This window comes from Silurus aristotelis (assembly GCF_946808225.1).
Source record: "Silurus aristotelis genome assembly, chromosome: 3".
NCBI lineage: Eukaryota > Metazoa > Chordata > Actinopteri > Siluriformes > Siluridae > Silurus > Silurus aristotelis.
The window spans coordinates 11,202,850-11,215,097 of record NC_139576.1 but is presented as its reverse complement, the minus strand read 5'-3'; the positions used below and the strand labels follow the sequence as shown (position 1 = coordinate 11,215,097).

The 12,248-nt window shown below is 40.3% G+C and overlaps 2 protein-coding genes across 2 annotated transcripts in view; one reads left to right on the top strand and one right to left on the bottom strand.

Moving 5' to 3' along the window:
* Positions 1–12,248, top strand: part of ankrd50l (ankyrin repeat domain 50-like) — a 368,466-nt gene that overhangs the window by 277,145 nt on the left and 79,073 nt on the right. The gene's annotated exons all lie outside the window — the stretch shown is intronic.
* Positions 3,333–4,790, bottom strand: olig1 (oligodendrocyte transcription factor 1). Its single transcript, XM_083537896.1, has one exon. It carries the CDS (start codon positions 4,332–4,334, stop codon positions 3,612–3,614), a length of 723 nt encoding a protein of 240 aa, XP_083394022.1. The 5' UTR covers positions 4,335–4,790; the 3' UTR covers positions 3,333–3,611.

The following is a 12,248-nucleotide window of genomic DNA, read 5'->3' as shown; positions in this document are numbered from 1 at the left end:
GGTTGACAAGCCTGTCTGCCAAACAACTCAATTAAGCAGAAAAGAAGGGGAAGAAAAGCCGAGAGAGAACAGAGGAGTGAGAGAAGGGAGCGAAAGAAAGAGGCCTGTTCCCTGTCAGCTGCTTTGCCAGGGTGAAAGGGGGCTCGCCAAGAGAAAAGAGTGCAGCATGGAAGAAAAGGGAGAGTGAGAATAGAGGGCGAGCTCTGTGATGTGTTAACTGGCATTGCTGCCCTCGGGCAAGCTCAGGGAAACAGGTCAAACTGGGAGCCAAAGGGTCATTGCCACGCCAACAGAGACACCCTGGCTGGAAAGTGTGTTGGTAAGCGTGCGTGTGTTTGCTCTTCTCTTCACACTAACGGAGTTAACTGTGCCAGAATGGACACGAGAAAAGTGTGTGTGTGTGTGTGTGTGTGTGTGTGTGTGTGTGTGTGTGTGTGTGTGTGTGTTTGCTTTCCCCTTCACACAGTAGATAGGTTGAAGTCTGCCACTTTTAAAAATCTCATCATAATTTTAAAACTTATTTTATTAAACACATTTTATTAAACACTAATAAATCACACACAGACACACACTGAAACACACAGACACATTTAAATAAATATTTCTACTGATGTTAATCAGGCTATGGCATGTGAATTAGATTTAACAATAACTATTTGTTAAATTTGTCTAGAAACTGATTTGTCTTGAATCTATCCTTGAGGCTTCATGTGAATCTTATGCAAAATCAGTAAATTATTTGCAAAACAAGCAATTTAATGATTATTCTACATAAAAGTTTAATTGTACACCAGTTTGCTCCTCTACTTATAATTTTGAGCCATTTAGGAAACTGGTAAATTAGGGAACTGTATTGGAAACTTGTGTGTGCTATAAGTAAGAGCAGAGTGGAGGGTTAATGGCACAGGTCATTACTAGGTTCAGTTTAGTGAGTATACTGGTTTGAGTTTCACTGTGGTCAGGAATTTAAGGGGATGGGGGTACAGGGGATGTTGAGTTAAAGAGATAAATACGAGGGGTGGGAAACGAACAGGGCCTGCAGGTTCACCCGCCTTCTTCTCCTTATCCCCTCTTACCATTCACATGCTCAAATTTATTGCTCAGCATTTCCTATCCCTGAGACTCCCCACGTTGAATCCAATGACTCCGAGAAAAGACGGAAAGAGGAGAAGAGAGGAGAAATGACGAGACAAGAGAAAACAGAAGACAGTAGCTTTTGAACAAAAAGAAAAAGAAAGAGAAGAAGAGGCTTTATTACAGTGGAGGAAAAAGAAAAGCTTAGATAAAAGGGGAGAGGATTCCAAACCTTCATTGTCAATAGGACTTATCTCCAGAAGAGCCTTAGTTCTGGCTTAATCTGTGAGTCACTCAACAGCCCTCTTAGAAATTGCTAATCAAGATAATCTATTTTAAAACTTTACATTTGCAGTACTTTTAGTGCCTTTACCTGTTCTAGATCTATCTGTGTGTATGTGTGATATACTCTCATTCTGCAGTCTGAGAGACGTTGGAAATTGCTTCGAGTACCGAAAGAAAGAATCCAGGCCACAGAGAAATAAATCTTCAAAATTCCCAGTTGGGCTGAAAGGAGGAGTGGAGGCCTTCTCACTCTCATTCTTTTAACCAAAAGCCAAACGATGGATGGCCCTCAATTAGTCTTCAACTACATTCACACACATTTACACAATTCAACCAAACCTGAACTGAAGGAAAATAGGTTAAACTATACAATCTATTATTAATTATAAGCTGTGCATTTTTTTTTTTATATAATACTACATAAAAAACAATATTACACTATTGTAAACCAACAATGAACTTAATGGGCAGTGTAGATTTCCATGCACAATGTTTTACAACTATAGTGCTTATAAATGTGAACTATGACTGGTCTAAAGGTGATGCTTCATTTTCTTAAACAGTACAGCTATGACAGTACTCCTGCATTACTTATGCTAACATTCTAATTCTACTTACACAGGCAGTTATATATAATTATAATAATATATAATTGTAATAAATATATACATTATTTTATATAATTATGCTATACAATGCAGTCATATATCATTATATTTAGTAAATAACAATGAGTCAGTCCTGTCCTACTGTCTTCTGCCTGTTTCTTTTTGTTTTGAGGGGTTTGGGGGTTAAAGCCAGAACACAAAGGAAGAGAAGACCTCTACATCTTTCAGACAATAAAGCTCTGCAGCATCAGAAAGAGAGAGAAATAAAGGTCTGAGCTGAATAAGAGAGTAAAACTTGAAGCAATCCAAATCAGGACAGCTATATGTAAATATAAAGAACCACAAGTTAACGTGTATTTATGTGAGTCCTTGCAAGAATTGAGGTTTCAAGTCGGAATCTTTGATCTTTCACACTTCTTAGCTGCCCCCTCCTTTTTTTCTTCTCTTGTAAGAAAATCAGGCTCTATTAGGCTTAATCTTACTTAATGGCATCTACCTCACTCTTTGTCTCACCCTATGGGTAACAGGCTCCCTCCATTCAATGAACTGCCCTCTTTCACTTGCTTGTCCAGGATAATCCCCCTCTCACCGCTGGGCCAATTATTCCTACTATTTTATCATCATTATTATGATTATGATCAGCATTATCATGCACACTGCCCTTGTCCCAATGCTAGGACTGTCTCCGCTTTCACTCCTGGCGCCTTTTCTATTCAGAGTGAAAAGAGGGCTGCTCTTTACCACTAGGGTGCTAGACGTCAGAGTCTTGGGTGCTTGTTTCTAGTTTCGAAGGGCGAACTCTTTTGATGGAAACACATTTTCTGGGCGTTTGAACGTATTGTGAGGAGCGAGTAACAAGTAATGAGTATGCAGCACACCAACCCGACTAAACGGCCCCTTACCTCTCCAAGCAGGCGATGAAGAAGGGAGGTGAGGAAGAGAAGGAGTGTGCAGTAATTACGGGGGCAGGTTTTGATGTTTGGGTTTTATTTAGAAGGACTGAATGGAAGTTTGAGGTGGGGTATAGAAGTAAAGCTGGGGGTTAGAAGACGGTTGTAGTGCTCCTGTAAGCTGCACCGCCCTGTTGCATGAAGAGGGTTGGAGTAATTATTTCAAACTGCTAGGTCTTGCATTTACTTATAGGAGGATCACACACCCACCACACACACAATGAAATCACAAAAGCACAAAAGCAGGATGAAGAAAAATTTACAGAATGGAAAAGACTACAGTGTATATCTACTGTGTTATTTAGCTCTATACTTCAGAAATACATGCTAACACACAAAAATGTATACCCTTTTTGCTCTTTCTTCATAAACATTTATTGTATGTAATGAGAAATCCATAAAACGGCAATTTTTCCATCTTTGCACATTTAACTAAAAAGATTATTTAACTATTAAAGTTAATTTCTGAAACAAGTGTACTTTTTCAAAATACACTTTTGACAAAAGTAAAATAAAAACGAAATAAATGTTGATACATTTATTTTGAAGTGGACATTACACTACATTCTTTTATTATCAATTTATAAAAAAAATTATTTACACAATCAGGAGTAACAAAAGAAGTCAACAGATTTGCCTTTATGAAAGCAATTTTTTGAAAGGAGCAATTATTGTCATTCCCTCATAAGTTTAGTCATTTCTGGAAGCGAGATGTAGGAGTTGCATGAACCATTCTTGGTACCCGACACACTCGGCAGGGGCATAGTGGTCCCCCTGTCATCCCCCGTGACCCCCATGCTACAGAGTCCTCTGGAGTTGGGGCACTGTTCAGTGGCAGTGAGGAACACTGGGCCAGTCCAAGTTGCTGTTCTGGTGAGCTGAGCAAGAGCTGTCCTGGACCAGTGAAAAATGGCCACCCTCTTGTCAGAAGCAGGTGTGGTACAGTCCCCCCGATACTGACCTCACCTAGCAGCCGCCTCATCTCCTGGAGGGAGGAGCCAAGGAGCAGGATGTAGTTGCGGGCCAAGACCAGCGTGGAGATCTTTGAAAGACGGCGGCCATTCGGAGAAGCTCCAAGGGGTAGATAAGGATGCTGCAACCCTGCTCCTGCCCCCAAGGATGAGGTTGTGGAAGAAGAGTATGGTACCATCACCTCCCTCAAAGCATCCATGGCCAAGTTTAAATCTTGCATTCTCTTTCTCTCACGGCTGTTGATTTTTCGTCTGAGTTCCTGCTGCTCCTCTAAGCTGAGCTCTCGAGGAAATTTAGGGTGTCTCTGAGGGCTCTGGAGACCCCCAGAGCTAGAACCTGATCCTCCAACTCCTGTAACTCCTGTAACCATTCCTGATCTGGGCATGAGTTCATAAAATGTGCCCTCTCTGTGTCCAATGCCCCTGAGACTAGACACAGGCTGCATGCTTCTGAGGTCTTAAAAACACCCCCTCAAAACTGCACTTGCACCACAGATCAATGATATGCTCACAAAAGTCCAATACAGAGCTAAATAACAGCAATAGATCCAGGAGAGTCTATGTCCAACCAGGATAGAAATAATTACTGCTATTGATTCTTGATTTAAAACACTTCCACTTGGATTAATCCAATAACAGTTCTAGAATTTAACCTCCAGTGAAGAAGTTTCTGAAGTCCACACTCATCCACTAAGTAACTGCCAGGCAAAAAACAATGAATAAAATACAAAAGAAATCTAAAGCAAACAAAATATGATCGTGTGAATCCTCTTGATATCCTTTGACTGATACTGTCCTAGGATAACAGATCTGTCCAAGTAGACATCTCTGTCATGCAGTCTCTGGCTGGACCACACTCTCAGAGCGTAGGGAGCAAATGAGGAAGAGAAGACACAGGTAATGAGCTAATGCTGCAATTAACTCGTTCTCTTCTCCTCCCTCCCAAGAAGGCAAAAAGCTACAAAACAGTCACATCCTCTATTTTGACATTCTATCTATAATCCTGCCCCTTAAGGGAAGTTACAGAGAAAAGGGAGACAGAGAGAGAGAAAGAGTGAATGATGCCATGTTCAAAACAAGGAAATAAAGGAAGTGTTTTTGAAATGAAAGGATGCAAATAGTGAGGAGGTTATAGCAAGTGGTTAGAGCAACCGGTGTTGTCTGCCTGGTGAATACTATTATGGCATCCACACTCACACTCGCACAATTTTACACATGACAGACAGGAACTGCAGTAAAAGAGCAATCACCATGCCAGGCACCTGCAGAGCAACAGAACACAACCTGCCTGTATTATGTGAATGTGTATGTGGGGGCTGTGTGTTTTTCTACAATTTAACCTATAAAAGCCAGCCTGTGATGGATTAGAGCTGCTTGTTTGTCCGCTGTGTGTGTTTTGTGTGCGAGTGTGTGCATATATACATGTCTGTGTGTGCATCCATGAAAAGAAACAGCAACAGAAAGAAGGAGCGAGGGACAGGCCAGAAAGGGACACCTGCACCGCCACAGAGACAGAGAGAGGAGATGAAAAAGAGGGGCAAAGAAAGAACCTGGTGTCCACCCACCCCACTGCCCCCCTTCACTCTCTCCATCCTTCCTTCCAGCTTGCGGGGGCTGAATGGTGTGGTGTGGGGGAGATCACATCCGTACCCCTGCCCCCAGCATCCACTGCTCCCCTTTATCACCAGGCTGCTGTGGGTTAGGGCCCGTTGGAGCCAGGCAGGGGCATGAGGGCTGTCTTTGTGGGGTCCTCGGTGTGCTCCGGCTGGGCCAAGCTGGCCGGCCAGGCCTCTGTTTCTGGATCTGCACCTGGAGCTTCAATCAGCTCATTCACACCGAGCCTGTTTCCTGTGGACACTACTAAAATATTACAGCATGCCTGGTTTAGCAGGACTCTGCTGGCTGGCCTCAAACAGACAAGTGCATTTATTTATTGCTCACATATTCTAAAACTATTTTAAATGGATGACCTCTTTTTATTACCATCCAGTGCAATTTACCTAGCATTCTCTCAAACTAAGCTCTTACACCTGTTTTTCAAAGTCTATTTTCAAAGTCATACTGAAAAAAGATTCTTATTGTCCCCTTATTGAACACAATAAAAAGCGTTAACTGGCGGGTCCGCTTCATATGTATCCATTAAATCTTTCCGTTACTTAAAGAAAATCATATAATCCTTTGTCAAGTGAGTTTATATGTCACAAAGGCTACTTTAAACCAGAGAAACACAAAGCTAACAAAAACTAAATTGCAATATAATTAAATAAACTATTTGTTTGAAAAGAACTTTGTATGCATTTACCATTTACACTATATGTAAAAAACATATTGGGAGACCTGATATTTCCAGTTACATGTTTTTCTTCCATAAATTGTTGCCACAAAATTATAGACACACGATATGTATAGGATGTCTTTGGATGTAGTAGCATAAAATCTTTCCTTCACTTAAAGTAGGAGATCCTCTGCACAAAGCGAATTCCATGAAGATATCATTTACGTGGATTTAAATGGATAATCTTGAATGGCCTGCTATAGATCTCTGACCTCAGCGCTATTGAACATAAAATAGAATACTGACTACAACCTAATCCTTCTCACGCCCTAACACCTCCTAACACCCTTGTGGCTAAACAAAAAAATTCTCCACAAGCACACTTCAAAGTATAGCTGACCATCTTCCCAAAAAAGTGGAGCAAAAAACAGCAAATAGAGAATAAATGTAAAACATTATATTAAAAAAGAATACACAAATCCTATGGTCTGGCATCTACAAACTTTTGTCCATATAGTGCAATTTTATTTTATATTCTGGTTCAATTATCCAGAATGCATTGCACTACAGCTCTTTTTTTCTGCCGTAATATGCAAGTTGTGGCTCAGATTAGGCAGCTAGAGTGAAAAAATGGTTTTAAAAACATAATTGTACCAAATTAAATCAAGCTGCAGTCACACTACACTTTTTACTCCACTGACTCCTGCTCAATACATTGGAGCAGGTGGAAATCGCAAATTCACACACCAACGCGGTTTTGCAGGTTGCTGCTTTCCAAGTTCAAGTTGGTGAACCTGCAAATTTATGTCACGTAAAGACAAGTGACAAAATTTCAAAAGCAGAAAATACAGGAAGAAGAAAGCACTAATTATAGAGATGTTATGCTGTCCTGTTTTACAAAACACAGCTTTGAAAATAATAAAAAATCAACATCTAAAGAAATGCTGCTCGGTTTGCAGTGTTTGCAGTGCACGCTGCACTTGTGACTGTATATGTTAACATGGTCATTTCCACTCGATGTTGCAGAAGGCATCTGATTTCACAAGCTGAAGGTCTAGTTTGAACATGGCTAAAGTAGACTGGCAGTTAAAATAGTACTATTAAAAGCATATCTGAGACTAACGCTCATGTTAACAAGACCATTCCAGAACAAATTACTTACGCTGGCAGCTTTTACTGTTCAAAACATTCAAAATGTAACACAGTCTAGCAGCCAGATTTATACTTACTTCTAAAAAAACTGGGCCGGAGTTTGGCTAATGATGTGCTGCATATTGCTGCAAAAAAAAAGAGCTATGCTGCCAGGCCTGTCAGCTTAATTGCGCCATACAAGCAAATGAATAAAACAAACAAACAAACAAACAAACAAACAAACACAGAAGTTCGGCTGGTTGTGAAGTTTGACAGCTTATGCAAACTCCCTTTCCAACCATCTGAAAGGTCACAACAGATAACACACTGAAATCAGCACCGAGGAAACAGATAACGTCTGCTTCCATATTCATAGCTTGGACACAGACGCTTTGGAGCGTCTGCTAAATGCCCGCTGCACTCACTCACCCGCCGGCTGCTGGGCCCTCGCCAGCTTGTGGCCACACGGTGTGCTGTACCGAGCTGTCCTGTGCACCAGATAACCTGCATAAAGCAAAGTTCTAATGAGAAGTTAACAGATGTCAACAACTATGTACTCTCATTTCCAGCTCTATAGGGAGACAGGTGCAGAGACACAGAGTCTCTAGGACGGTTGATCCACAGACAAAACAATAAAAAAAAAAAATTCAACTAAGGGAGAAAGGGTTGTGATTGGGGAAAACAGTATGTGAGTGATGAGGAGAACATCGGAACTATGTAAATCCAGTTTGCTATGTGGCTTCAGGCTCAGGGCCACAGCTATGAGAAGTTTACAAGCTGTTAATAGAGCGGAACCAATGGGTTGAAGGCTGGGCATTGTGCCTCCCAGCATGCTGTGGGAAATGTTGGCCTGGACAGAGCTGGAGCCTACTCAGATGGAGAAGGAGCCAGGGAGGGATGACCTGTGGGTCTTTTGTCCTCATGGCCGAAGCACAGGCGACACATCAGAGCCAAAATCAAAAACTCACTGTCACACACTCACAGTTAGTCATGGCCCGCTGAGGACACACTGATTAGAGCTGTCACTAACTACTCAGTGACAGCTGCTCGACGTGTCATATTTCGCTAATGAGAGCTCTCACTCAAGGAACATGTGCATCTTAAAACTGAGCTTTGAGAGCATCACCACTGCTGGACACTGTCTGAAAAGCAAGTTTATGCGTTACTTTAATAAATAATAGTTTTTTTGGAGTGTAAACATGTATTGTGCACAGCAAAGAACATACCTTTGTCAAAACATTTGAAAGTTTGGGATTTTAAGATGTCTCAGGTCATCCATATGGAGAGATCAAGAAGTTATCCCCAGGCAGACTGCTTTTTCATCCGAAATCCGACAGTGATGAATCTTCGTCTGACACTGACATCTTTAACACAGCTGAAAAGCAACCTCACAGGGCCCATATCGTCTAATAAAGTTCCTCGTTTGCATTTGTGTGTGTGTGGATCACAGCTTACTCCCACACTCTATGCAAAGGGGACAAGAGGAAGGTTATGGAGGTAATAGAAAAGTGAAAGATATGATGGATGAGAAGGGCTGGTCTAAAGCTGGACGAACAAGCAGTAAGAGAAAGAAAGGATACAGACTTGAACAGAAGACATACTGGCAAAGGAATGCACAGTTCAAAAAGGCAATTCAACAAGACAAGGAAAATCGGAAACACACCATGCTCCACAGCCAAGGTCATGAGGAAACAGACAAAGAGTTACAAATGATTTAGTATAGGAAATTTCAGTATACCATTTAAATTGTAATTCATATATTAAAGAAATCCTATAATACTTGTACAGCTATCTTTGTCACAGCTGTGTACTGATCAAGTCACAGTAATCAGCGCTTTGAACTTTGTGAGGAGATCATTAGCTGGGCGGATGGTAACAACAGCATGGTGTGATTAGTATCAAGTTTTCAGACATTGATCAGGATAAATGAAACACAATGAAGATAAATTATAGAATAGCAAAGTGAGATGATTTACAATTTGAGATCATTTAAGCATCCTTGAAAGATTTCAAGTGTAGTTCTACAGTAAATTAAGACTGTTTAGTCTTTCTGTTTAGCTGTTTAATTTTTCAGAAATAAATGAAGATTTATCTCATTGCTGGAATGAAAAAAAAAAAACAAAGAGCCTTAAACAACTTGCTATGTCCATGGACGCTATCTCAAACTCTATTTTAGTAGCACTATTTTTCTTTTATATTTTTTTCTAGTACATTGGATGATTACATTAATTTGTGGTATATGTTGTGGATGCATATATAACATAAAACATTTAATAAAAAGAAAAAAATGTTTTACAAAATATTTATCCATTTCAATCAGTGAAGGAATTCTTGAAAGAAATAGAGTTATAAGTTTCATCATTAATGTGTTATGATCAAACAATGAAAATAGTGGCCATGTATTCAATTTAATGTAATATCACTTTTAATTGAAGAAAAAAAAAAGTCCCCTTAAAGAAGTAATTTAAAGTAATATTTAATCTAAATTGCACACTTGTAAAACTCTCTAAACTGGCTCTATGTGCTTGGTATATACATAAAATACAGTAACCCACTCCTCACATTTCAGCAACCATTTTATTATATGTTCTCAAGGGACACTACTATAGAAATGAAACTTGGATATACTTTATTCACTGTGCAGCTTGTATAGCAATACAGATTTACGGGCCTCTAAAAATAACTTAACATACAGCCATTATTGTAAAAATAACTGCCAATAAATAGTGAATGAGTGAAAGTAAGTGAACATGGTAAAACTGTTTTCAAAGCACTACCTTAATCCTCCTGTGTATGGAATTCACCAGCACTGCACAGGTTGTTGCTGGGATCCTCTTCCACTCCTCCATAATGACATCATGAAGCTGCTGGATGTTAAACATATGGCACTTCTCCGCCTTCTGATTGAGGATGCCCCCACAGGTGCTTAATAGGTTTTCAGGTCTGGAGACATACTTGGCCACTCCATCAACTTTCACAGTTTCTGAAGGAAGGGCATCATGTTCTGCTATAGAATGTCACAGTACATGTTGAAATCCATGATTTCCTTAATAAACCATAGCTCTCCAGTACCAGCAGCACTCCATGCTACCACCACCATGCTTGACAGTAGGCAAGACACATTTCTCTTGATACTCATCACCAAGGCATCGCCACATCATCTGAGCCAAACAGGTTTATCTTAGTCTCATCAGACCACAGGACATGTTTCCTGTCATTTATTTCAACTTATTTGCAAACAGTTGGAGGCTTTTTTGTAAACCAGCTTCAGAAGAAGCTTTCTTCTGGGACCATGCAAACCGACTTATTGCAGTGTGGGGTGTATGGTCTAAGCACTGACAAGCAGACCTTCTGCAACTTCTTAAGCAATACTAGCAGCACTTGTGTCTCTTTTTTTTTTAAGTCAGCTTCTTCACCTGATCTTACTTTTGTTGTCAGATATTTTGACAATAATGGCTGTATGTTGATTTACTTTTAGAGGACAGTAAATCTATACTGCTATACAAGCTGCACAGTGACTACTCTAAAATATATCCCAGTTTCATGTCTATAGTATTGTCCCTTGAGAAGATACACTAAAATGGTAGCTGAAATGTGAGGGGTGTACTCACTTTTGTAAGATACTGTACATTCGAACATTACAACTACTAACATCATACAATCGTTTTTTTTAATTCTCTGAAATCATGTATTGTTGCTCTACATGAATTAAAGTTTGAATATAAACATTTGCATCAACTTGAAATGAATCAAATGCAAGTTATTTCAACTTCTCTGCACTTCTAAGAGAGTGAAACAGTTACTTTGGGAAGACGAGCACAGAAAGTTGCCTCTAATATAATTTAGGGTTTTAAAAGGTTAGCGTGTGTGTGTGTTCCCTTGGGGTTCAGATGAAACATATGCTTGAACAAGCTCAGATTTCAGAGCAAACAGGAATAATTCGACACTCACTTTCTCTTTCTCTCCCCTTCACTTTTTCTCACTCTCTCTGTGCAGCTTTTCGTGAAGCGGGATGAACCCTCATCAGATCATTTCCTCTCCGAATGGTTTCAGCCAGACAGCTGCTAACAAAGGTTTTGTAACACACACAGATAGGTACACACACACACACACACACACACATACACACACACACACACACACTGGCCTGTGGAGCTCCCATGGTGCTCTTTGATGATGTGTTGTGACCAAGACATGTCCTCTTTTCATAGAGTGTCCACACTCGGCCAGTCATGAATATCCAAGAGTTCACCGCTCTTACAGGATTATCCCCTCTTTCTTTAACTGTTTAAACACTCTCAATGCCAGTTCTTTCTTGCTCTTTCTATCTGCCTCTCTTTTATACTTTGCTTCATCTTACTCTGTCTTTCTTTATCTTCTCCATCTGTCTTTGTGGCTCTGAAGCGTTCAATAAACACATTGATCCATCATATATGGGAGTTCATCAGCTTTAGATCATAAGACCTTTGGATGCACACATAACCTCTGCTCCTGACCTGATAGCCCTGTTTAAACACACACACACACACACACACACACACACACACACACACACACACACACACACACACACACACACACACACACACACACACACACACACACACAGATGTCCAGCTAGTTTGGAAACAATACACAGTATGAAACATTACAGAATATTACTTCCTGAACTCCTAGTTATGTCTTCTGGTATTAAAGCATTCTAGTCAGTGCCATGCGCCGTTTAAGGAAGAACAGATGAAGGAGAGTGAGAGAGAGAGAGGATTAGTCCTCCCCGGGGAGATGAGTGCTCATATGGCTACTGTATCAACACCCCCACACATACACATTCACACCACCTCAGTCCATGATGGTTTCTTGGCATGATCATAGTGACTGAATAACATTAATAGTAAAAATGATGAATAAATCAGGTACATCCCGACACTGTACTAATCCCAACAGGACTGGAGTT

Coding starts and splice junctions, on each gene's coding strand:
- olig1 (XM_083537896.1), bottom strand. CDS start 4,334: ATGCAGCCTGTGTCTAGTCTCAGGGGCATTGGACACAGAGAGGGCACA.